General features: G+C 42.8%; 1 protein-coding gene across 1 annotated transcript in view; it reads left to right on the forward strand.

Annotated features, from left to right (window-relative positions):
* Positions 1–27,273, forward strand: part of DMBT1 (deleted in malignant brain tumors 1) — a 39,888-nt gene that overhangs the window by 5,100 nt on the left and 7,515 nt on the right. The window contains exons 4-13 of the mRNA XM_067570034.1: positions 905–1,219; positions 2,960–3,274; positions 9,210–9,524; positions 9,696–10,010; positions 10,534–10,848; positions 17,760–18,074; positions 20,045–20,359; positions 20,531–20,845; positions 23,045–23,359; positions 25,484–25,798. Of these exons, the coding sequence (XP_067426135.1) occupies positions 905–1,219; positions 2,960–3,274; positions 9,210–9,524; positions 9,696–10,010; positions 10,534–10,848; positions 17,760–18,074; positions 20,045–20,359; positions 20,531–20,845; positions 23,045–23,359; positions 25,484–25,798 (3,150 nt within the window). The remainder of the gene's footprint in view (positions 1–904; positions 1,220–2,959; positions 3,275–9,209; positions 9,525–9,695; positions 10,011–10,533; positions 10,849–17,759; positions 18,075–20,044; positions 20,360–20,530; positions 20,846–23,044; positions 23,360–25,483; positions 25,799–27,273) is intronic.

Raw genomic sequence — 27,273 nt, forward strand, 5'->3', positions numbered from 1 at the left:
AGAGGCTGCTTCTTGTATCACTAGCAAATTCAGTATTGCAGACATTGGTTTAACAACTATAGTTTCATACATATAAAATGTAAATTTGTAATATACTGTAGTAGGTGTTATTCAGCATGTTTGCATCACTCCAGAACACGAGTCTGATTTGCTCAGAATGTTGAATGAGGAGAGTCGGAGTGATGGGAGAGTCAAGGTTTGTCTCAGTGGTGTTCAATGCTATATCCTGGCTGATTTGTGGACTGCTAATGATGCCAGTGTGTTGTGCAGGCAGTTACAATGAGGAGATACAGAAAAAGCATACAATTAAGCCTGCATGTTTGTCATAGCAAAAATGCAAAAGTCATTGTTTCAATATATGACCAAAAAGTCACGGCACAAAAATTGTTTGAAGCGATGTTATAATTCTGCACTAATAGATTAAGACAGTTTATTAAACCCACTCTGCACTACACTGGACATGTAGGTTTTGATCCAAAGCCTTGTGAAGTAAATGGAAAGAGTCACACTGACTGCACATGGGCTTTCAATCAGGCTTAGGGATAGCCAGATTTCTGAATTCATGGAAGAACCTGGCTCATTAGCCAGCTGTCTGGAATGAAGAAGAGCAGGGAAGCAACCTTAAATGTCAAGTTAGGGCTATTATCAACATACTGCCTCACATATAATCCTCCTAAGTGTGAATGAGGAATGAGCCATGTGGTAGTTAGAGCTGTGAAGCATGAAGGAGATGAGAACCAGTCTGATAATCAGTCTCCAACATCCCTACCTCTGTGACAGCACAGTAAGAAACTACTGAAGATGTTGGTGTAGTTTGCTCAGCTATTTTACTTCTGAGATCTCACAATCATCACCTTGTTCAGTAGGAGCATGACGCATTAACAGCTGAGATTTACTCCTACAGGAAGCAAACAGATCAGACTAGTGAATGGGGAAGATCACTGTGCTGGCAGAGTGGAAATTTATTACCATGATGCTTGGGGGACAATCTGTGCTGATTCCTGGGACTTATCAGATTCCAACGTAGTTTGCAAAGAATTGGGATGTGGAGATGCCATCAATGCAACTGTCTCTGCTCATTATGGGCAAAGATCAGGAGAGATCTGGCTGGATGATGTGAACTGCTCTGGAACCGAAACCAATCTCTGGGCATGCCCTTCCAAGGGATGGGGTCAGCACAACTGTGGGCACCATGAAGATGCAGGAGTTATCTGCTCAGGTCAGTTCTGTTTCTGCTCCATTTAACCTGGGTAACAGAGAATTAGGAATGCACCAATCACAGTTTCGTAGTTAAGGTTGAATTCTGTTTTGCAGTTAAACCAGGCATTCAACCTCCTTGTTATGTAAGAAAATGACATCATATCCTCCCCCAGATTTATTGCATTTACTCTATGAGTATAGACTTCGTTTTCTGAGAATTCACAAGTAAATCCATTAATTAGTTTTTGAGTTAAAATGTATTTAAGAATGGGTACTTTAAAAATTTTGTGTCTGTCTTTCTTTTCTTCCAAATGGTAACTGGCTTTTCTGAGGTGGGGCTTTCTCCATCTCTCCTATTGGAGCTGTTCCACTTTGTATTAAATAATGCAGTTTCCTTAGACATTCCAGCCCTTATTTCACCACCCATACACTAGACTCTATGATGAGTGGTTATTGGAAACCAATTTCATCCCACAAAGGGTCCTTCCAATCTCAAGAGACCAGCCACCTAACCAGGTCAATCTATCACTAAGATCTTACCCAGTAGTCATGGAGCTGCCAATCTTTTAGTAACTAAAATCTAGAAGTGTATTAATACAAGAAAAGACAAAGAGAGTTAATAATGGTTAATAGATCATGTGCATACAAGTAATCTTTGAATGTTCACAGATCATGATCAAAGCAGTGATGGAGTAAATTGCCGTCTTGTAAAGTCTCTCTGGCAACTTCCAAAAGATTGGAAGGTCTTCAGTCCATAGTTCTAATGCTCCTTTTAGTTGTAAATCCACAGTACAAAGAGTCAGGACAGGAAAGAGGCAAAATGGAGGCATTTCAATGTCTTTTATACCCTTTGCCATGTGTCTGGAGATTTTCTGTTTCAAATGAAGTTCACAGCCTCAGTTTTGGAAAGTTACAGGCACAAGATGGAGTCCAGGGTCCCATGTCCTTACATGCTCTGATGACTCACAAGAGCACCATTGCCCATATTCTTTCTAAAGCATCCACAGGAATGGCTTGCTGGGAGGGATGAATTTCTTCAATGGCCCATTCTAAGAGTGAAGTGTCCTTAGTGGACCTGCACTGCTGTAAGGTCTCCTGGGTAACAGCTCTATGACAACGGGAGAGAGCTCTCCCGTCAGCATAATTAAACCAGCCCCAATGAGCGGTAGCAGCCATGTCAGCGGGATAGCCTCTGCTACCAACACACTGCTGTCCACACCGCCGCGTCTGTCAGTGAAGCTTTTGTCGCTCAGAGTGTGGTTTTTTTCACACCCCGACTGACAAAGGTGCTTGTGTAGACATAGCTTTCATCGTATCCGATGGGTATCACCCAGGAATATATTTGGGACGCCAATACTCAGCACTTTAGATACAAAGATGATACATGTATATAAACAGGATATTCATATTGAGTAGATTGTCACTTTTCCATTGACACCTTACGTGACATATTTTGTACAAGTTTTGTTGCAACTATATCACAGTGGCAATATCAATGATGCAGAATGGTCGTATTTCCATCTTACAGCACCGCACCCCTGTCAAAGTCGGAAAGATGAACAGGCCCAAATAGGGTAGAGAAGAATAACTTCTAATGGCAATGAGTCCCTGAGTAACAATCTCCACAGCTGAGATAGCACAGAAAGGAATCGCTGATTATGTCAACGTCATTTACTCTAGTGTTTTATTTCTGAAATCTTACAGGCATCCTCCAGTTCTATAATAATGACACATTAATGGTTGGCATTCATCCCTACAGAACACAGGCAGCTCCGACTGGTGAATGGAGCAGATCGTTGCTCTGGGAGAGTGGAGATTTATTACAATGGCACCTGGGGGACAGTCTGTGACGATTCCTGGGATTTATCAGACACCACTGTCATTTGCAAACAACTGGGATGTGGACATGCCATCAATGCAACTGTCTCTTCTCATTATGGGGAAGGAGCTGGGCAGATCTGGCTGGACAAAGTGAATTGCTCGGGAACTGAATCCAGTCTCTGGGCTTGTCCTTCTACGGGATGGGGTCAGCATAACTGTGGACACACCAACGATGCAGGAGTTATCTGCTCAGGTCGGTTCTGCAAATGCTCTGTTTTAACAAGTATTGCTAGAGGTGAAGTTAACTAATATAGAAGCAATAAAATGGGAAGGTAGCTGAGCATGATAAAGGATAATCTCCCTCGGGGAGACATGATTTTTTCTGGCATTCATTCCTGTGAAATGATAACTAACCTTGCAGCTCGTGAGCAAAGAGATCAAATCAAAGTGCGGCAGTAGTGTGAAGTATGTAGGAGGTGAGATCCTGTGTAACGTTCTTCGTTATGTCCAAGTCTGATACAATACAGTCAGCGATTGCTGACATTTTCTCGGTTGTTGAATTTCTGGAACATCCTCATTTTCAACAGCAATGTGATATATTAACAGCTGAAATTTATTTTTACAGGGAGCAGGCTAGTCAGACTGGTGAATGGACCAGACCATTGTGCCGGGAGAGTGGAGGTTAATTACAGAGGCACCTGGGGGACGGTCTGTGATGATTCCTGGGACCTATTAGATGCCAATGTGGTTTGCAAACAACTGGGATGTGGACACGCCATCAATGTAACGGCTGCTCATTATGGGGAAGGATCAGGGCAGATCTGGTTGGATGAATTGGACTGCTCTGAGAATGAATCCTATCTCTGGGAATGTCGTTCCAGAGGATGGGGCCAGCACAATTGTGGACACAAAGAAGATGCAGGAGTTATCTGCTCAGGTCTGTTCTGTGAATGCTCTGTTTAACCTGATTAAAAAGGGAATTAATATAAGAAATTAATGTTAACAAACAGAAGAGCAATAAATGATAAAGGAGAATCTCCCTCTAGGTCACATCATTCTTTCTGGCATTTACTCCTGTGGAATGATAACTGGTCTTTCAGATCCTGAGAGTAGAATTCAAGCCCAGATTTGACTCAAAAATGAGGAGTCTGGTGAGTCTTTCACCGTTAACCGAAACCACAGATTTCACCACTTAATTCTTCACAATTGGCAATCTCTGCTCAGGAGAGGCAAAGGGCTAGAACAGCAGTAGGTGCTATGGACTGGGATTGAAGAGCACTGGTAGAAATGCATGGGAACCTAGGATTGAAATAGTGTGGTATGGTCCAGGTCTGGAATGAGGCATGTTGGCAGACCTGGGATGTAGAGAGGAAAAATTACTTAGGGCCAGATTTTCAAAGGCATTTAGAAGCCTAAAGATGGAGATAGATTTCTAGTGGGATTTTCATAGATGCCTAAACAGGATAGGAACCTAACTCCCCTTGAAATCAACAGGAGTTAGGCACCTAACCTACATTACGTGCTTTTGAAAATTCCCCAAGGCACCTATCTGAATTTTAGGTGCCTACTTGCTTTTTTAAAATATAGTCCTTTGTGCCTTTGCATGTGGTATTTTTGCTTTATTTCTCCATAGCACAGAGGTAGAATGCATCAGAATGATAAAAGAGTACCCCTAGTTCTCTTCTACTTTGTGAAGATCATGATCTATTTGAAAAGGCTGCATGTGCAACCAACAGTAGCTCTGGGAGTTGTAGAAGAGGTTAGGGTGTGTGACCATTCGCATGTTGCAAAAACATGGTCATTATCCTATTAAATTAAAATTGGAATATCTAGCTGCCTGTTAGAAAATTCTGAAATTAAGGTTGACAGTGCAACCTTAATGTTGGCTTCTTATGCACATGCATTTTGATACTCTTTTAGTATATGATCCCATAATACTTTTTCTTCTTGAACCTTTCTCTTTCAATGCACAGGATGGACAGCACTAAAGTATCAAGTATCAGGCTCCCCTCCACCAAAGTTAGAGCACGAGGTGAAATCCTGACCCCACCAAAGTCCATGGGAATTTAGCCATTGATTTCAGAGGAGTCAGGATTTCACTCTAGCTCTGTAATCTCTGTTATCTCCTTGTTTGTAATATTTTCCATTTTATTTATCAGTTTAAAATATTATATCAATGTAATAAGCATTAATAAACCAAAACCCCAACGTAAAAAAAACAGAGAGAAAAAATAATGAAATGAACACTACAGATAAACGTTTTTTAATGGGAAAATTCCTCAAGTCACCTTAGGAGATAAAAGATATGAAACAGAGCTTCAGCATGCTGAATATGACTGATATTTTTATACCAAAACCATTAATGTTGATGACATAAAAAATAAAATAAACAAGAATTAAGGTATATAAAAAGGCAATGAAGATTCAACAGGTCAGACGATCCAGTGCCATAATCAATCTGCAAATCACCCTGATTTTGATCTGAAACATCAGAAAGGCTTTGCCATAATGGTAATTAATAATATATATTGTTTCTGATTATTAGACAGATGTAGCTTTTGCTGGAAATAGGAAACAGGTTTCTTGCTTTGCCCTGAATTTTAGTTATGAAATACATCTCACTTGTGTGGCCCCAGAAATAACTGGGAAAATAGGCATTTTTCCTTTAAAAAAAATCACTGTAAAACAGAAGTTTTCTTTTTTCTGTCAATCAGCTCTCATCACACATTTCAGTTGAAATACAGGTATAAATTACAACAGCAGTATCAGGGAAAAAAGTAAATTTGTCATAAAGATTAAGTATTAAACACTTCTGGTATAGTAAAAATGTTCAATATCTAGAGAGAAGAACTGAACTCTTCTAAAGAATTTAATAATGATAAACCATAGGGCAACGAAAATGGTTAGGGGGCTGGGGCACATGACTTATGAGGAGAGGCTGAGGGAAAGGGACTTATTTAGTCTTCAGAAGAGAAGAGTGAGGGAAGGATTTGATAGCAGCCATCAACTACCAGGAGGGGGGGTTCCAAAGAGGATGGAGCGAGGCTCTTCTCTGTGGTGGCAGATGACAGAACAAGGACCAGGGGTCTCAAGTTGCAGTGGGGGCGGTCAAAGTTGGAAATTAGGAAAACGTTTTTCACTAGGAGGATGGTGAAGCATGGGAATGGGTTACCTAGGTGGTGGAATCTCCATCCTTAGAAGTTTTAAAGGTCCAGCTTGACAAAGCCCTGGCTGGGATGGTTTAGAATCTTAGAATCATAGAATATTAGAGTTGGAAGGGACCTCAGGAGGTCAAAGCAGAACTAACCTCAGCTAAATCATCCCAGCCAGGGCTTTGTCAAGCCGCAGCTTAAAAACCTCCAAAAATGAACCAGGCATTTCGCAACTTTCATGTGTTTGACTCTGTAATTTACCCAACGTTTGTTCATTTAACAAGTGTTTGTAGGTATTAATGTTATTCACTGAATCGCCCATGACTATGGAGCAAAGATCATTCTGTTTTGCACAGACTATTGAACAGAGAAAAGCAGTGTCCTTGGAGCATGGAGATTTTCTTGCATGGTGTGGGGTATAATTCTGAATAATCTGCATGATAATGATGCCAATTCAGTGTGCAGGTAGTTGTGGTGAAGAGATGTGGAGAAAGCCGATAACTAAGGCTTTGTCATGGCAAAAATTGCTAGTCATAATTTTAGTTCAAAAATAAAATCAGAACTGCATAGAATTTTATTTGTTTTTTTAATTAGAAAGCATGAGAAGTGAAATAATCTGTACTCATGCAAAATTGATTTGAACCATGTAATAATCTTTCACTAACAGCTGATGACAATTTTAAAAACTCACTCCAACATACTAACTATGCATGACTTACTGAAATCAAGGTCATCATTTCCAATAACTTCAGTGGGCTTTGAACCAGGGGTCAATAAAATGTCAAATGTGTAACAAATATAGCAGACTTTTGCTCAATAGCTGAGTGGGGAGAGTGAAAAAAACTAAATGTTATGACTTTTGAAAAAATATGCAACCCTGTTTATAGCCATTCCCAAGGGAGAATGTGGAACTGCCCGTGCAGTTCCGAAATGCAAGGAATGTAGGGACGAGACCCGTCGGCCACTGCAGCAGCTCCATGGCAGATATTCACTTCCATAAATTGCTGTGAATGTCATTGTCATTTGCCCAGGTGTTTTCTGAAATCTTTTGAACATCCTCTTCTTCGATAGGAATGACATTAATGTCTGGAATTTATCCCTGCAGAAAGTAAACTGATCAGACTGGTGAATGGAGTAGATAGATGTTCCGGGAGAGTGGAGATTTACTACAATGAGACCTGGGGAACAGTCTGTGATGATTCCTGGGACACATCAGATGCCAATGTCGTTTGCAGAGAATTGGGATGTGGACACGCCCTCGATGCACCTGGCTCAGCTCATTATAGGGAAGGATCAGGGCAAATCTGGCTGGATGATGTGAGCTGCTCTGGATCTGAATCTAATCTTCAGGATTGTTCCTCCGGAGGATGGGGAGAGCATAACTGTGGGCACGATGAAGATGCTGGAGTTCTCTGCTCAGGTCTCTGTTGTGGAAGCTCTACTTAAACTGATTAGCTGGGGATTAATTAAGAATTGTGTGTTAAGTGACAGAGAAGCAATGCAATAAGAGGATAGCTGTGTACAGTAGATAGGAAAATCTTCATGCTCATCATCCATACATACTGCCTTCTAGCATTTCAGCTCCTGTGAGGAAAGTTCAAATCCATGTTTCGGATAGAAGTGAGATGGACTTAGTCTGTCTCTTGCTTTAGTGCCTTCACCACACTACCGAGTTCACCACATAACTGAACTGAAGAGGGGCAAAAGGCTGTAACAGCAAAGGAACTTCTGGTCCGAACTGCTGTGCACTGGTGGAGCTTTATGGGGACCCAGGCGTGGCACCAAACCCAGGCTGCAAATCCAAAATGAAGTGTAGTGGCAGAGAAGGTGGTGTAGTGAAGAGAAGCGTGCTCAGTTCCTGCCCACGCTGTACTCGTGCTATAGCTGTCCACTGCAGATAGCCAGAGTTAATCAGAGTGCTCCAATGAGTGCCTTGGGATATTACCCAGTGCTAGGAAAACCTAGTTTTATTTGTACAAACAGTGGGTGTTGCAAATATTGGCTCCATTACCTGCCTTGCTGGGAGCAGTGCGGCAAGGGCATCAATTACAGAGACATCATATTGGGCACCCTCCATTGAGCAACTACTTCTTCCCTACCTTACACGGTACCTCGCAGCAACGGCAGAAATTGTCCTTACTGTGAACAGCAAACCCCATCAGTCTGCTATCCCCATCACCTTCAACTGTTATGTCCATTTTACAGATAAGGAACTGAGGCCCAAAGAATATAAGGGACTTGTCCAAGGTTACACATGAAGCATATAAGAGAAAAGAGAATTGAGCCCAGGTCTCCCAAGGAAGGGCTCTACCACTGGACAATCCTTACTCTCTGACCATTCGGTGGCATAGCCCTTCATTATACTTCTTTGTTTCCTAGCCTTTGACAAGTGTTTGATCCATTACAAAGCTTTTTCCCCTTTTACCATGGTAATTTATTTTCATTAGGTATCATTCTGACAGAACTTTTCATAAAAATTCGAAGAAGTTAGAGAATCCTGGTTTTTCCATTAAATAAGCTTGCTTATTTCACCATATCCAGATTTATCTAATGTTGCATTTGTCTGTCTCCAAGCAGACTCTCTGTCAAGAAACGAAAGTTAAGCCCACTGGGATGGAATCCGTGAAGTCTCCCTCTTCTCCATTTCCTCCTATTTTACTTATTCATTTGATGTGATGTCATTTTTAATTCATATGTATTAAAAAACAAAACCCACAATATAAAAAAAAAAAGGGGTCAAGAGAACAATCTCAATGTTATGTAAAAAATGTTTCAATAAGGAGAAAAAGGCCTCAAACCCATTCAAGGTTCAAAAGGTCATGAGAGCCAATATCAGAACTCTTCATCATATTACGTTAGATTCCACTTAATATTTTATTGACTAGAATAAGAACGGATTTCCCATCATTATATTTTTACCTTTATAAAGCATTAGTTTTGCTTGAGAATATGGGTGTCATTTCTTCAGCTGTTTTCATTCTGAAATCTTCTTTAGTAGGAATATGCTATACTAACAGCTACTATTTTTTCCTATAGGCAGCAAACATATTAGGCTGGTGAATGGATCAGACCGCTGTGCTGGAAGACTGGAGGTTTATCGTAATGAAACCTGGGGCACAGTCTGTGATGATGACTGGGACCTAACAGCTTCAAATGTTGTTTGCAAACAGCTGGGATGCGGACATGCCGTCAAAGCAACTGTCTCTGCTCATTATGGGAAAGGATCAGGGCAGATCTGGCTGGATAATGTGAAGTGCTCCGGGACTGAATCTTATATCTGGGAGTGTCCTTCCAGGGGCTGGGGTGAAAATGACTGTGGACACAGCAAAGATGCAGGAGTTCTCTGCTCAGGTATGTGCTGTGAATGCTCTATTGAATATTATGCAAGTAGAACTATGGCGGCGGTACCATGGAGAACTGCATCGCTAAAGCTGTGTTGAGTTTTGCACTTAAAGCAGGAATTCATCTTCTTCTTAGATGACCTAGGCATATGATATTAAAATCTGGAATGTTTTCCTACAGGAAGCAAACAGGTCAGACTGGTGAATGGGGCAGACCACTGCTCTGGGAGAGTGGAAATTCATTACCGTGGCACCTGGGGGACAATCTGTGACGATTCCTGGGATCTAGGAGATGCCAATGTCGTTTGCAAAGAATTAGGATGTGGACACGCCATCAGTGCACCTGGATCAGCTTATTATGGGCAAGGATCAGGACAGATCTGGCTGGATGATGTGAGCTGCTCTGTAAATGAAACCTATCTTTGGAACTGTTCCTCCAGAGGATGGGGAGAGCATGACTGTGGGCACGGTGAAGATGCTGGAGTGCTTTGCTCAGGTCTGTTCTTTGAAAGCTTTATTGAATCTAATGAATAGGGATTAATAGAAGAGGTGGGTGTTAACTAACAGAGAAGCCTTAAAATGAGAACTTGAGTTTGACATTGGAGAATCTCCTTGCTGGTCACACAATCCTTTGACATGTATTCCTGTGGAATGGTAACCAGCCATTCCAGCACTGCCAAGCCCAAGTGTTCAAAAATCATGAGTCAGGCCCCCAAAATCAGGAAATTGGCTAAAAGCAATGATATTTAAAATCCTAGAATCCTAGAATCGTAGCGTTCCTTGGCTCCTCCTTTTCCCCTTTTTCAAGATGGACACTACATTAGCCCTTCTCCAGTCTCCCAGGATAGCTCCTGTCTTTCAGGAGTTTGCAAATATTATCATCACTGGCCCTGAAATTTCTTCAGCTAGTGCTTCTAGCACCCTAGGTTGAATAGCATCAGGCCTCTGTGTTTCGAATTCATTCACATTAGTCAGAGGTCATAGGAATTTGATAGTTAATCTGGAATTTATCCCTACAGGAAGCAAACCGATCAGACTGGTGAATGGAGCAGATAGATGTTCCGGGAGAGTGGAGATTTACTACAATGACACCTGGGGGACAGTCTGTGATGATTCCTGGGACACATCAGATGCCAATTTCGTTTGCGGAGAATTGGGATGTGGACACGCCCTTGATGCATCTGGCTCAGTTTATTATGGGGAAGGATCAGGAGAGATCTGGCTGGATGATGTGAGCTGCTCTGGATCCGAATCCGATCTTCTGAACTGTTACTCTAGCAGATGGGGAAAACATAACTGTGAGCACGGTGAAGGTCCTGGAGTTCTCTGCTCAGGTCTGTTCTTTGAAAGCTTTATTGAATCTAACAAACAGTGGGTTAATAGAAGAGGTGGGTGTTAACTCACAGAAAAGCCATAAAATGAGAAGAATCTCCTTGCTGGTCACACAATCTTTTGACATGTATTGCTGTGGAATGGTAACCAGCCTTTCCAGCACTGCCATACCCAAGTGTTCAAAAATCATGAGTCAGGCCCCAAAAATCAGGAAATTGGCTAAAGGCAATGATATTTAAAATCATAGAATCCTGGAATCTTAGAGTTAGAAGGGATGACAAGGGTCATCTAATCTAGCCCCCTGCCAAGATGCCAGATTTCTTGTGTCTAACCATCCAAGGCAGATGGCTACCCAGCCTCCTTTTGAAAACCTCCAGTGAAGGGACCTTCCCCATCCTTCCTAGGCAGTCTGTTCCATTGTCCTACTGTTCTTACAGTTAGGAAGTTTTTCCTAAAATTTAATCTAAATCTGCTATGCTGCAGTTTGAACCCACTGACTCTTTTCCTTCCGGCTGTGGCAAGAGAGAACAATTTTGTCCATCTTTTTGTGGCAGTCTTTCAAGTATTTGAAGATCGCTATCATGTGCCCCCTTAATCTCCTCTTTTCCAAACTAAACATACCCAGTTCTACAGCTTTGTTCATATGGTTTGCATTCCAGCCCTTTGATCATCTTTGTCATTTGCTTCTGGATCCTTTCCACTTTCTCTACATCCTTTGTATTTATTGGTAACCAAAACAAAACTGTGGACACAATACACCAGCAGAGGCAGAACCAGCGCTGAGTAGAGTCATACTATCACTTCCCACGACTTGCATGCTATGCCTCTCTTAATGCAACCTAAAATTACATTTGGTTTTTTTGCAACAGCATCACATTGTTGATACATATTTAGATGTGAACCACCACAACTCCCAGATCCTTCGCAGCAGTGCTGCTGCCTAGCCATTTATCCCCCATTCTGTATTAGTTTTTCTTCCCTAAGTGCAGCACCCATCTTTGTTGAATTTCATTTTCTTGTCTCCAACCCGGTTCTCCAGTTTATCAAGATCCCTTTGAATTTTAGCTCTATCCTCCGAAGTCTTCATAATCCCATCTAGCATTGTGTCATCTGCAAATTATATCGGTATGCCCTCTATTCCTACATCCAGGTCATTAATTAAGATGTTAAATAACAGTGGACCCAAAACAGAACTCTGTGAAACCCCACTGCTTCCAATCTGACATCATTCCATCAATAGTTACTCTTTGTTTGCAGTTGTTTAACCAATTATGTGTCTACTTCATGGGAATTCCACCAAACTCGTATTTCACCAGCTTTCTTATCAGAATGTAATGTGGGACTGTGGCAAAAGCCTTGCTAATGTCTGGGTATATTATGTCCACCACATTCCCCTTATCCACCAGACCAGTAACCCTGTCGAAGAAGGAAATCAAGCTGGTTGGCATGTTTTGTTCTTAGTACCTTCATGCTGGCTGCCAGTGATCACCCCTTCATCCTCCAGATATTTGTAAATTGAGTGTTTTATACATTGCTCCAGTAGCTTCCCTTGTATTGAGGTCAGGCTAAATGGTCTATAGTTCCCTGCTTCTCCTTTTTCTCCCTTTTAAAAGATTTGCACTACATTAGCCTTTCTCCAGTCTTCCAGGACCTCTCCTGTCATCCATTAGTTTGCAAAGAACATTGCCTGTGTCTCCAAAATCTCTTCAGCTAATTCCTTCCGCACCATTGGCGGAATAGCACAGGACCTGCTGACTTGAATTCATTTACATTTGTCAGAAGAGCTCTGATGTGTTCTTTACTTCTCCAGATCTGCATCCCTTCCCATTTATTGTCTATGGTAACTTCACTCGTCATCTGGTTACATGTTATTTTTTCTGAGAAGACTGAAGCAAAGCAGGCATTGAGCATTTCTGCATTCCTATTGTCTTTCGTTACCAACTCACCTTCTCCACTGAGCAGTGGATATATATATATTTAATAAATATAATATTGGTATTTGTGTGCTTTATATTTGAAATCTCCTTTCTGAGCCTTTAGAGTACAGTCGGTTCACAGTTCCAGGCTTTTCTGTGTAAACGTGAGGGCTAGACATTTTCTCTTTTTGAAATGAAGGCTGAAACTCTAATGTCATCATTTGCCTCCAGGAGCTGAGGTTTTAAGAAAAAAATATCAATTATCACAAGATGCAAGAGGAAATTGTGATAGTTGGCAACACAGAACTGTCTTGCTCCCTGAGAGCAGAATTCAAAGGCATGTTTGGGTCAGATGCAAAAACGAGTTTAGTGTGTCTCTCACCCGTAGACTGTTTTGACTGATTCAGGGTTCGTCTACACTGCAAAAAACACCTGCCACACCATCTTGTAGAGTGCAGAGTGTAGGCTCAGTACTTTTGACAACAACGCAGGATAGAGGCCATTTTGGATCAGAGCAAAACTTCAAAGGCAGAAAGCAGAAATTCATGAGAGCCTTTAAAAAACAAAAACTCAAATATCCCAATAAAATCTTGAGAGTTGGCAAGATATTTAGGGAAGAAAAACTCTGCATTATATTTTGCAAATTTGCTCTTAATATATCCAGTCTGAGACATTCAGAAGAGAAGTGTAGAAATGAAGTCATGAGAAGTACATTGAAAGCACTTACTACTGTGTATATGAGAAATTATGTGTTGTATTTGTATATACAAAATTATAGCCTAAATTCCTTCCAGCAGCCAAGCTCTACTTGACAAGAAGAATTGGAAGCATTTCATGCTGAAAACCAATCTAGTGAAAACCAATCCCCAGAGGGATGTCTCCACTTCAAAAGAATCTGCAGCAGAGAGTCTCAGAGCCCACTGAAACTGACTTGTGCTTGCGCTATGGGGTTAAAAATAGCTGTGTAGACCTTCCACTTGGACTGGAGCCTGGACCCTGAAACCCAGCTATGAGAGAGGATCTCAGAGCCCAGTCTCCATCCCAAGTGGCAATGTCTATGTAATTACCCAGTTGATCCCGGTGGGTTTGTACTGCGATGGCGAGCCTGAGCTGCTGTCCATACTACCCTGGGCTACACTGCTATGCTAGCATGTGTCTATCTACCCAGCATGGACGCTCACTCCCAGCTGCAGTGTAGACAAACTCTTAGGGTATGTCCCCCCTTCAAAATGAAGGTGTAAATTCCAGCTTGAGGAGACATATCCATGCTAATTTTGGTTCAGCCAGCACACTAAAACCAGAATGTAGCCAGTGTGGCAAGAGCAGAAGAATAGGTTAGCCACACCGAGCGCGTACCTGTCCAAGACACTAGGTCCATTCCTGGAGTGGCTAGCTGCTCCCGCCACTCATGCCACCAAGGCTACACTCTATTTTTAGCAAGCTAGTCCAGTCAAAGTTTGTATGGGTGTAAAGGGTCCCCTGTTGTGGGCAGCGCCAGTGGCTCTTCCTCGCTGTCGATCTGCAAGGGAGGCCACACCTCATGGTGCCTGCGCCCTATGGGGACTCCCGAACAAAGGGGGCTGTCTCCTGCCATTAGCAGCGTACGCCCCGGTTTAGAGGTTTCAAAGGCCCAGCTTGACAAAGCCCTGGCTGGTATGGTTTAGAATCATAGAATCATAGAATATTAGAGTTGGAAAGGACCTCAGGAGGTCAAAGCAGGACTAACCTCAGCTATATCATCCCAGCCAGGGTTTTGTCAAGCCTCAGCTTAAAAACCTCTAAAGATGGAGATTCCACCACCTCCCTAGGTAACCCATTCCAGTGCTTCACCACCCTCCTAGTGAAAAACATTTTCCTAATGTCAAACCTTGACCTCCCCCACTGCAACATGAGACCATTTCTCCTTGTTCTGTCATCTGCCACCACTGAGAACAGCCTAACTCCATCCTCCCAGGAACCCCCTTTTAGGTAGTTAAAGGCTGCTATCAAATCCCCCCTCATTCTTCTCTTCTGCAGACTAAACAAGTCTAGTTCCCTCAGCCTCTCCTCATAAGTCTTGTGCTCCAGCCCCCTCATCATTTTTGTTGCCCTCCGCTGGACTCTCTCCAACTTGTCCACATCCTTTTTGTAGTGGGGGACCCAAAACTGGACACAATATTCTAAATGCGACCTCAGCAATGCCGAATAGAGGGGAATAATCACTTCCCTCCATCTGCTGGTGATGCTCCTGCTAATGCAGCCCAATATGTTCTTAGCCTTCTTGGCAACCAGGGCACTCTGCTGAATCGTATCCAGCTTCTTATCCACTGTTACCTCCAGGTCCTTTTCTGCAGAACTGCTGCCTAGCCCGTCATTCCCCAGTCTGTAGTTGTGCATGGAATTCTTCCTTCCTAAGTGCAGGACTCTGCACTTGTCCTTGTTGAACCTCATCAGATTTCTTTTGGCCCAATCCTCCAATTTGTCTAGGTCACTCTGTATCCTATCCCTACCTTCCAGGGTATCTACCACTCCCCTTAGCTTAGTGTCATATGCAAACCTGCTGAGGGTGCAATCTACCCCGTCCTCCAGATCTTCAAGTTGGTGTGGTCCTGCTTTGAGCAGTGGGTTGGACTAGATGTCTTCCTGAGGTCCCTTCCAACCCCCCTTTTCTATGATTCTATGAATGTAACTTATGGCAACTGCCTTCTTGATTAAGACATCAGGAACTGAATTACAGACCTCCAGAACGAAAAGCAGGAGCTGCTATGGCTTCAACTAAAGCTCTGTAGCTTATTCTGTAGCAGGCTCAATCCTCTGTGGATCAAGCATATAGTGGGGGTTTAACACACTTACCAGTGATTTATTCTCATTCCTCCCCTTCAGATTAGAAGGAACTCTCATTACCCAACAGTCAATGTTTTACTGAAGTTCTCTAAAATCTCATGCTTTCTACATATAACAAATTACTTTTTACAGGACTCTGGCCAATATTTTATTGCTCTGTTCTTTTGTTTTAAGTGCTGACATATTTCTCCATTTCTCAAAAGTTTTTAAATCCTATCTGTCCTATTGTACAGGTGTGTTATCTTCTTGGCACTGTGGCTATATGTAACAGACTCAGAACAGTCAAATCTAGCTTCAAGGTCTTGGATTGATAAAAAATCTTATATCCAATGAAGTTTTAGGCATGATGGCAGATTCTGTACTTCCTAAAATTTGGAGTATAATCTGGAGTATAATTGGAGTATAATTTGGAGTTTAATCTTCTTGAGATTTGGAGTATAATCCTCAGCCCACTGAAATCAATTGCCAACAAATTAAATGGGGCCAGGATTTCACCAGTTATAGACTCATTTCAGTTCCCTTCGATGGCATGAGAATGTGAGGGGATCTCTACAGGGACTAAAATACAATGAATCTTATCCTTGTAATAACCTTTAACGTCATGGGTGTGAGGGAGTTTCTAACAAAACTGTAGCAACCCCAATATTTAGGTGGCCTCACGTTTTCTACTCTAATGGATTCTTGCAACCTTTTTTTTTTTTTTTTTGAGAAGTTCTGACACCTCTGTTGTTTGCAGCAAGTTTGGATATTCAGTAGGGGGAACTCCCTCAGGGTAACAAAAGTGTCTTTTCTGTGTCCTGTGACATTTCGTCCAGATTTAGCTGAGCTGTGGCGGGTTCCAAGTCACCGTTTCCTTTCTTGGGGTCTTCAGGAAAATGCCAGTCTGACAAAATCACTGAAGGTGCCAGGGTTGGGCTCAGGCTTCTGCTAAAGCAGCAGTGGCAGCAGCAGCAGCAGCTATTGCACTGGGACCACCCGTGAGCTGACGGAGTAACTGTAGCAGGAGTGGGTGGGAAGAGCCCAGCTTCCTCCCTCAGCCATTTTTTCTACTCCTCTCGACCCAGTAGATGGTTCCCAGCATCCCAGCCTTCCCCACTGTGGGGCGACACATAGGCAGGAGCTCCCCCAGCTCCCAGCATTGGTGAAAGGAAGCTGAGCCTGGCTTGTGCAACCACTTGGGTGTATGTATTACAAAACAGTCCTGAATTTCCACAAGACTCCTACCTCGTTCGGTGCATGGACTGGATGCATAAGGGAGCAGATCTAAGGTTGAACGTACAGCCATGAACCAGGCATTTCCCAATTTCATGTGTTTGACTCTGCAATTTACCTAACGTTTGTTCATTTAACAAGTGTTTGTAGGTATTAATGTTATTCACTGAATCGCCCATGACTATGGAGCAAAGATCATTCCGTTTTGCACAGACTATTGAACAGAGAAAAGCAGTATCCTTGGAGCATGGAGATTTTCTTGCATGGTGTGGAGTATAATTCTGAATAATCTGCATGATAATGATGCCAATTCAGTGTGCAGGTAGTTGTGGTGAAGAGATGTGGAGAAAGCCGATAACTAAGGCTTTGTCATGGCAAAAATTGCTAGTCATAATTTTAGTTCAAAAATAAAATCAGAACTACACAGAATTTTAATTGTTTTTTTAATTATAAAGCATGAGAAGTGAAATAATCTGTACTCATGCAAAATTGATTTGAACCATGTAATAATCTTTCACTAACAGCTGATGACAATTTTAAAAACTCACTCCAACATACTAATTATGCATGACTTACTGAAATCAAGGTCATCATTTCCAATAACTTCAGTGGGCTTTGAACCAGGGGTCAATAAAACGTCAAATGTGTAACAAATATAGCAGACTTTTGCTCAATAGCTGAGTGGGGAGAGTGAAAAAAACTAAATGTTATGACTTTTGAAAAAATATGCAACCCTGTTTATAGCCATTCCCAAGGGAGAATATGGAACGGCCTGCGCAGTTCTGAAATGCAAGGAATGTAGGGACGAGACCCGTCGGCCACTGCAGCAGCTCCATGGCAGATATTCACTTCCGTAAATTGCTGTGAATGTCATTGTCATTTGCCCAGGTGTTTTCTGAAATCTTTTGAACATCCTCTTCTTTGATAGGAATGACATTAATGTCTGGAATTTATCCCTGCAGAAAGTAAACTGATCAGACTGGTGAATGGAGCATATAGATGTTCCGGGAGAGTGGAGATTTACTACAATGAGACCTGGGGAACAGTCTGTGATGATTCCTGGGACACATCAGATGCCAATGTCGTTTGCAGAGAATTGGGATGTGGACACGCCCTCGATGCACCTGGCTCAGCTCATTATGGGGCAGGATCAGGGCAAATCTGGCTGGATGATGTGAGCTGCTCTGGATCTGAATCTAATCTTCAGGATTGTTCCTCCGGAGGATGGGGAGAGCATAACTGTGGGCACGATGAAGATGCTGGAGTTCTCTGCTCAGGTCTCTGTTGTGGAAGCTCTACTTAAACTGATTAGCTGGGGATTAATTAAGAATTGTGTGTTAAGTGACAGAGAAGCAATGCAATAAGAGGATAGCTGTGTACAGTAGATAGGAAAATCTTCATGCTCATCATCCATACATACTGCCTTCTAGCATTTCAGCTCCTGTGAGGAAAGTTCAAATCCATGTTTCGGATAGAAGTGAGATGGACTTAGTCTGTCTCTTGCTTTAGTGCCTTCACCACACTACCGAGTTCACCACATAACTGAACTGAAGAGGGGCAAAACAGCAAAGGAACTTCTGGTCCGAACTGCTGTGCACTGGTGGAGCTTTATGGGGACCCAGGCGTGGCACCAAACCCAGGCTGCAAATCCAAAATGAAGTGTAGTGGCAGAGAAGGTGGTGTAGTGAAGAGAAGCTTGCTCAGTTCCTGCCCACGCTGTACTCGTGCTATAGCTGTCCACTGCAGATAGCCAGAGTTAATCAGAGTGCTCCAATGAGTGCCTTGGGATATTACCCAGTGCTAGGAAAACCTAGTTTTATTTGTACAAACTGTGGGTGTTGCAAATATTGGCTCCATTACCTGCCTTGCTGGGAGCAGTGCGGCAAGGGCATCAATTACAGAGACATCATACTGGGCACCCTCCATTGAGCAACTACTTCTTCCCTACCTTACACGGTACCTCGCAGCAACGGCAGAAATTGTCCTTACTGTGAACAGCAAACCCCATCAGTCTGCTATCCCCTTCACCTTCAGCTGTTAATATCTGGCCATTGAATGTGTCGTTTTAAATGTCTTACGTAACTATGGCTTCAACATAGACCTCACAGCATCTCGCTATTAAACACTTCCATACCTGCCAGCATTTACAAAGAAAACCCAGCATGTTCTAATCTGCATGTATTATATCAATATTTGTTAACGTGCACAAACATGCATTAGGTTACAAACACACTGCCTGTTTATCCTGATCACACTTTCTCCAGACCTTGGTTACATACAGCGTAATCAGCATTCATCCTCTACCAACTTTCACTGCAACCCACCTACATTATGCACGCATTCTCCAGACAAAATTTACTCCACTGCCTGTCCCCTCCCCTGTGAGGACGGGCACTGTTGTTATGTCCATTTTATAGATAAGGAACTGAGGCCCAAAGAATATAAGGGACTTGTCCAAGGTTACACATGAAGCATATAACAGAAAAGAGAATTGAGCCCAGGTCTCCCAAGGAAGGGCTCTACCACTGGACAATCCTTACTCTCTGACCATTCGGAGGCACAGCCCTTCATTATGCTTCTTTGTTTCCTAGCCTTTGACAAGTGTTTGATCCATTACAAAGCTTTTTCCCCTTATACCATGGTTATTTATTTTCGTTAGGTATCATTCTGACAGAACTTTTCATAAAAATTCGAAGAAGTTAGAGAATCCTGGTTTTTCAATTAAATAAGCTTGCTTGTTTGACCATATCCAGATTTATCTAAGCGTTGCATTCGTCCGTCTCCAAGTAGTCTCTCTGTCAAGAAACGAAAGTTAAGCCCACTGGGATAGAATACGTGAAGTCTCCCTCTTCTCCATTTCCTCCTATTTTACTTATTCATTTGATGTGATGTCATTTTTAATTCATATGTATTAAAAAACAAAACCCACAATATAAAAAAAACGGCGTCAAGAGAACAATCTCAATGTTATGTAAAAAATGTTTCAATAAGGAGAAAAAGGCCTCAAATCCATTCAAGGTTCAAAAGGTCATGAGAGCCAATATCAGAACTCTTCATCATATTACGTTAGATTCCACTTAATATTTTATTGACTAGAATAAGAACGGATTTCCCATCATTATATTTTTACCTTTATAAAGCATTAGTTTTGCTTGAGAATATGGGTGTCATTTCTTCAGCTGTTTCCATTCTGAAATCTTCTTTAGTAGGAATATGCTATACTAACAGCTACTATTTTTCCTTATAGGCAACAAACTTATTAGGCTGGTGAATGGAGCAGACCGCTGTGCTGGAAGACTGGAGGTTTATCATAATGAAACCTGGGGCACAGTCTGTGATGATGACTGGGACCTAACAGCTTCAAATGTTGTTTGCAAACAGCTGGGATGCGGACATGCCGTCAAAGCAACTGTCTCTGCTCATTATGGGAAAGGATCAGGGCAGATCTGGCTGGATAATGTGAAGTGCTCCGGGACTGAATCCTATATCTGGGAGTGTCCTTCCAGGGGCTGGGGTGAAAATGACTGTGGACACAGCGAAGATGCAGGAGTTCTCTGCTCAGGTATGTGCTGTGAATGCTCTATTGAATATTATGCAAGTAGAACTATGGCGGCGGTACCATGGAGAACTGCATCGCTAAAGCTGAGTTCAGTTTTGCACTTAAAGCAGGAATTCATCTTCTTCTTAGATGACCTAGGCATATGATATTAAAACCTGGAATGTTTTCCTACAGGAAGCAAACAGGTCAGACTGGTGAATGGGGCAGACCACTGCTCTGGGAGAGTGGAAATTCATTACCGTGGCACCTGGGGGACAATCTGTGACGATTCCTGGGATCTAGGAGATGCCAATGTCGTTTGCAAAGAATTAGGATGTGGACACGCCATCAGTGCACCTGGATCAGCTTATTATGGGCAAGGATCAGGACAGATCTGGCTGGATGATGTGAGCTGCTCTGTAAATGAAACCTATCTTTGGAACTGTTCCTCCAGAGGATGGGGAGAGCATGACTGTGGGCACGGTGAAGATGCTGGAGTGCTTTGCTCAGGTCTGTTCTTTGAAAGCTTTATTGAATCTAATGAATAGGGATTAATAGAAGAGGTGGGTGTTAACTAACAGAGAAGCCTTAAAATGAGAACTTGAGTTTGACATTGGAGAATCTCCTTGCTGGTCACACAATCCTTTGACATGTATTCCTGTGGAATGGTAACCAGCCATTCCAGCACTGCCAAGCCCAAGTGTTCAAAAATCATGAGTCAGGCCCCCAAAAATTAGGAAATTGGCTAAAATCAATTATATTTAAAATCCTAGAATCATAGAACCGTAGGGTTAGAAGGGACCACAAGGGTCATCTAGTCTAACCCCCTGCCAAGATGCTGGATTTCTTTAGTTTTAGCCATCCAAGGCAGATGACAATCCAGCCCCCTTTTGAAAACCTCCAGTGAAGGAGCTTCCCCAACCTCCCTAGGCAGTCTGTTCCATTGTCCTACTGTTCTCACAGTTAGAAAGCTTTTCTTGAGATTCAAGCTAAATCTTCTATTCTGTAGTTTGAAACCATTGCCTCTTGTCCTTCCCTCTGTGGCAGGAGAGAACATTTTTCTCCGTCTTTTTATGGTAGCCTTTCAAGTATTTGAATGCCGCTGTCAATTCCCCCCCAGTCCTCTTTTTTCCAAATTAAACATACCTAGTTCCTTCAACTTTTGCACATATGACTTGCATTCCATGCCTTTGTCGCTCCTCTCTGGATCCTTTCCACTTCCTCTACACCCTATATGTATATATTGGTGACCAAAATTGGAGACGGTACTCCAGCTGAGCGTAACCAGAGCTGAGTAGAGCAGTGCTATCTCCGCCCGCGATCTGCACGCTATGCCTCTGTTAATGTAACTGTAATGGGTGGCTTGGAGGGCAGGGGTGACCTAGTGGTTACAGCACCTGGTCTCAGCCCCCTACTTAGTTGAGTAGCCTCACTCTGAAAGGCCCATCCCAGCCCAGGGCCCTGGGTATGTCAATCCATGGAGAAGGGGCATCCCTCCCAGCAGGAAGTCAGGATTCTCTGTCCTGGACTACTTCCTACCACTCTGTTCAGTTAGCAGCATGCAAACCCTCTAATCCAGTTTCCCAGGTGGCTTGCTGCCCGTATAATTCCCTCTGGGTCTTGGACTGTTCCTTGCTGTGGACCCAGGCTCCTTTGCGTGGAGCAGCCACAAATTGTGACCTCAGGCACTGGAGGCTCCATCACAGTCTCCCTTGGTTGGAGGCACAGAGTTTACTCCTTGATGCCTGCCCTGGGCAGGGCAGGCTGTAAAAGGAGAGCAGATTCTCCCAACACTGGTGGGTGACACTAAAGTCAGATGTCCCAACCAGCCACACACAGGGCTTCTGATTCCCCACACTGGTTATCAAGAAGCCGAAATACAAATACACACAACCCCCTTTGCTGCATTTCAGCCTCAGGCTCCCAATCAGCCCCTAGGTCCAGTAAAGAGACCAGTTGTTTAAACTCTATGATATTTACCAAAAAGGTTTCTCCTGACCCCAAAGAGTCAGCCACAGCACCAGTTCAATATAAATTTGGATCTTACCCAAAATGCCACGCTGCCAGCCAGTCCTTTCGTAACTAAAACAAAAGGTTTATTTGAAAAGAAAGAAACAAACTATAAGAGAAATGTTACATAATTAAAGCAGTACCTGACACGGCATATCTCACATGAATTATTATAATTCTGACATACTGATGTTAAACAATATAATAAATGCCCCCCCCCCCCCCCATCCAGCCAGCGTGACACCAGGTATATTATGTCCACCACATTCCCCCTCTCCATCAGATCAGTTATCCTGTCAATGAAGACAATCAGTCTGGTTTGCAATGATTTGTTCTTGGTATCCATGCTGGCTGCTAGTGATCACCCCTTCATCCTCCAGGTATTCGCAATTTGAATGTTTTATACATTGCTCTAGTAGCTTCCCAGGTATCAAGGTCATGCTGACTTCTTTAGAGTTCCTTGGCTCCTCCTTTTCCCCTTTTTAAAGATGGGCACTACGTTAGCCCTTCTCCAGTCTCCCGGGCTAGCTCCTGTCTTCCAGGAGTTTGCAAATATTATCATCACTGACTCTGAAATTTCTTCAGCTACTGCCTTTAGCACCCTAGGTTGAATAGCATCAGGCCTCTGTGTTTCGAATTCATTCAAATTAGTCAGAGGTCATAGGAATGTGATAGTTAATCTGGAATTTATCCCTACAGGAAGCAAACTGATCAGACTGGTGAATGGACTAGATAGATGTTCCGGGAGAGTGGAGATTTACTACAATGACACCTGGGGGACAGTCTGTGATGATTCCTGGGACACATCAGATGCCAATGTCGTTTGCAGAGAATTGGGATGTGGAAGCGCCCTTGATGCACCTGGCTCAGCTCGTTATGGGGAAGGATCAGGACAAATCTGGCTGGATGATGTGAGCTGCTCTGGATCCGAATCCGATCTTCGGAACTGTTCCTCCAGTGGATGGGGAAAGCATGACTGTGGGCACGGTGAAGATGCTGGAGTGCTTTGCTCAGGTCTGTTCTTTAAAAGCTTTATTGAATCTACTTAATAGGGGTTAATAGAAGAGGTGGATGTTAACTAACAGAAGTCATAAAATGAAAAGAACCTGAGTATGACAATGGAGAATCTCCTTGCTGGACCTACAATTCTTTTGACATATATTCCTGTGGAATGGTTGTAACAGTGCCGAAGTGGGTCACAGCTGAAAATACCAAATTCGGGACAGACTGTATGAAACAGGGCAGACACACCCCAAACTGGTGGCCTTCTTATAATTAGATTTCACCAAGCCAGTGATAAGATGGGCTACTGTATTGCCACACTGGTTAACAGGAAGGCAAAAACACAGTCCCCTTAGAAAATCCAACCCCTGACTCACTGCCCAGACAGCTAGACTTTATGATGAGATGTTACTGAAAACCAGATTAACCACATAGAGGGTTCTTCTAATCCCAAAGGATCAGCTACCTCCCCAGGTCAATGCATAGTTTGGATTTTACCCAAAAATCACGCTGTAGTCACTTTCTTTAGTAATCTAAAAATGTATTAATTACAAAGAAAAGAAGAGAGTTATTAAATGGTTAAAGGAGTCATAGACATTTACAAGTTGGTTTCAAAGTTTGTAGGTCCGGTTCATAGCAGTGATGTTAAATCTGTTGGCTTGTAAAAGTCTCTCTGGATCAGATCCCAAACAAATAGGGAGTCATTTGTCCTTTGTTCAAAGATTCTTTGATAGCAATCACAGCTCAGAGAAGAGAAGCAGGGCTGAATGACAAAGCAATGATGGCACAGTCTCCCATTTATACTTTCAGCTCAAGTGCATGGAAAGTTACTGGCAAAAGATGGAGTCTTATATCACGTCTTTCCATGCTTTGACATGTCACTGGGACTGCATTGTCCGTATTCTTTCTAAGGCGTCCTTGGGAGCTGAGTCTCTTCAATGGCCCATTGTGAGAGGTGATTGTCTTTTGTGGTCCATCAGCACGCAGCTGGCTAGCCCTGACGTAAATCTCTCTTGGGGCTAGTCTACACTTAAAACTTAGTGCAGCACAACGGTATCGGTACAGCTGTGCTTCTGTAAAAGTGCTTGTGTAGCCACGTTATATTGATGGGAGAGCACTCTCCTGCCAACATAATAAAACCACCTAAATGAGCGGCAGTCGCTATGTCAACAGGAGAGCATCTTCCGCTGACATAGCGCTGTCTACACAAGCGCTTATGCCGGCAAAACCCCTGAGCGACAATGCTTTTGCCAGCATTAGTGCTCGTATAGATAAGGCCTTTGGGTGTCACCCAAGAGCACAACACATGTTTGAGATACAAATACAAAGCCAATATTCATAACTTCAGATATAATGTTGATATATGCATACAAGGAGGATAATCATACTTAGCAAATTATAACTTTTCCATGCATATCTTACATGACATATTTTGTACAGGTTTTATTACAATCCTCAGAGATGATATATTACTGCAAACATGATCATATTTCTTTTCTACAGCCTTTTCAACCAACCCTTTGATAACCAACCTTTCCACAACTGCCAAACCCGTGTTCAAAAATCATGAGTCAGGCCCCAAAAACCAGGAAATTGGCTAAAAATAATGAAATTTAAAACCATAGAATCATAGAACCATAGGCTTAGGAAGGGTCATCTAGTCTAGCCACCTGCCAAGATGCAGGATTTGTTAGGTGTAAACCATCCAAGACAGACGGCTATCTAGACTCCTTGTGAGAACCTCCAGTAAAGGAGCTTCCCCAACCTCCTTAGGCAGTCAGGAGAGTCTGAAGAGTCTTACCTCTTCATCCTCCAGGTATTTGCAAACGGAATGTTTTGTACATTGCTCTGGTAGCTTCCCAGGCACCAAGGTAAGGCTGATAGGTCTATAGTTCTCCAGATCCTCCCTTTTCCCCTTTTTAAAGATGGGCACTACACTAGCCCTTCTCCAGTCTTCCAGGACCTGTCCTGCCATCCATGAGTTTGCAAATATTATCATCGGTGGCTCTGAAATTTCTTCAGCTAATGCCTTTAGCACCCTAGGTTGAATAGCATCAGGCCTCTGTGCTTTGAATTCATTCACATTAGTCAGAGGTCATAGGAATTTGATAGTTAATCTGGAATTTATCCCTACAGGAAGCAAACAGATCAGACTGGTGAATGGAGCAGATAGATGTTCCGGGAGAGTGGAGATTTATTACAATGACACCTGGGGGACAGTCTGTGATGATTCCTGGGACACATCAGATGCCAATGTGGTTTGCAAAGAATTGGGATGTGGACATGCCATCAGTGCACATGGCTCAGCTCATTACGGGGAAGGATCAGGAGAGATCTGGCTGGATGATGTGAGCTGCTCTGGATCCGAATCCAATCTTCGGAACTGTTCCTCCAGCGGATGGGGAAAGCATAACTGTGGGCACCGTGAAGATGCTGGAGTTCTCTGCTCAGGTCTGTTCTTTGAAAGCTTTATTGAATCTAACTAATAGTGGGTTAATAGAAGAGGTGGGTTTTAACTAACAGAAAACCCATAAAAAGAGAAGAATCTCCTTGCTAGTCACACAATCCTTTGACATGTATTCCTGTGGAATGGTAACCAGCCTTTCCAGCACTGCCATACCCAAGTGTTCAAAAATCATGAGTCAGGCCCCCAAAAATCAGGAAATTGGCTAAAAGCAATGATATTTAAAATCATAGAATCCTAGAATCGTAGAGTTAGAAGGGATGACAAGGGTCATCTAATCTAGTCCCCTGCCAAGATGCCAAATTTCTTGTGTCTAACCATCCAAGGCAGGTGGCTACCCAGCCTCCTTTTGAAAACCTCCAGTGAAGGGACCTTCCCCATCCTCCCTAGGCAGTCTGTTCCATTGTCCTACTGTTCTTACAGTTAGAAAGTTTTTCCTAAAATTTAATCTAAATCTGCTATGCTGCAGTTTGAACCCACTGACTCTTTTCCTTCTGGCTGTGGCAAGAGAGAACAATTTTGTCCATCTTTTTGTGGCAGTCTTTCAAGTATTTGAAGATCGCTATCATGTGCCCCCTTAATCTCCTCTTTTCCAAACTAAACATATCCAGTTCTTCAGCTTTGTTCATATGGTTTGCATTCCAGCCCTTTGATCATCTTTGTCGTTTGCTTCTGGATCCTTTCCACTTTCTCTACATCCTTTGTATTTATTGGCGGCCTAAACAAAACTGGACACAATACTCCAGCAGAGGCCTAACCAGCGCTGAGTAGAGTCGTACTATCACCTCCCACGACTTGCATGCTATGCCTCTCTTAATGCAACCTAAAATTACATTTGGTTTTTTTGCAACAGCATCACATTGTTGACACATATTTAGGTGTGAACCACCACAACTCCCAGATCCTTCACAGCAATGCTGCTGTCTAGCCATTTATCCCCCATTCTGTATTAGTTTTTCTTCCCTAAGTGCAGCACCCATCTTTTTGAATTTCATTTTGTTGTCTCTAGCCCGGTTCTCCAGTTTATCAAGATCCCTTTGAATTTTAGCTCTATCCTCCGAAGTCTTCGTAATCCCATCTAGCATTGTGTCATCTGCAAATTATATCGGTATGCCCTCTATTCCTACATCCAGGTCATTAATTAAGATGTTAAATAACAGTGGACCCAGAACAGATCCCTGTGAAACCCCACTGCTTCCAATCTGACATCATTCCATCAATAGTTACTCTTTGTTTGCAGTTGTTTAACCAATTATGTGTCCACTTAATGGGAGTTCCACCAAGCTCCTATTTCACCAGCTTTCTTATCAGAATGTAATGTGGGACTGTGGCAAAAGCCTTGCTAATGTCTGGGTATATTATGTCCACCACATTCCCCTTATCCACCAGACCAGTAACCCTGTCGAAGAAGGAAATCAGGCTGGTTTGCATGATTTTTTCCTAGTACCTCCATGCTGGCTGC

Source organism: Emydura macquarii, unplaced genomic scaffold, assembly GCF_026122565.2.
Source record: "Emydura macquarii macquarii isolate MOO-44397 ecotype Brisbane River unplaced genomic scaffold, CSIRO-AGI_Emac_v2 contig_2979, whole genome shotgun sequence".
In the NCBI taxonomy this organism is placed as follows: Eukaryota; Metazoa; Chordata; order Testudines; family Chelidae; genus Emydura; species Emydura macquarii.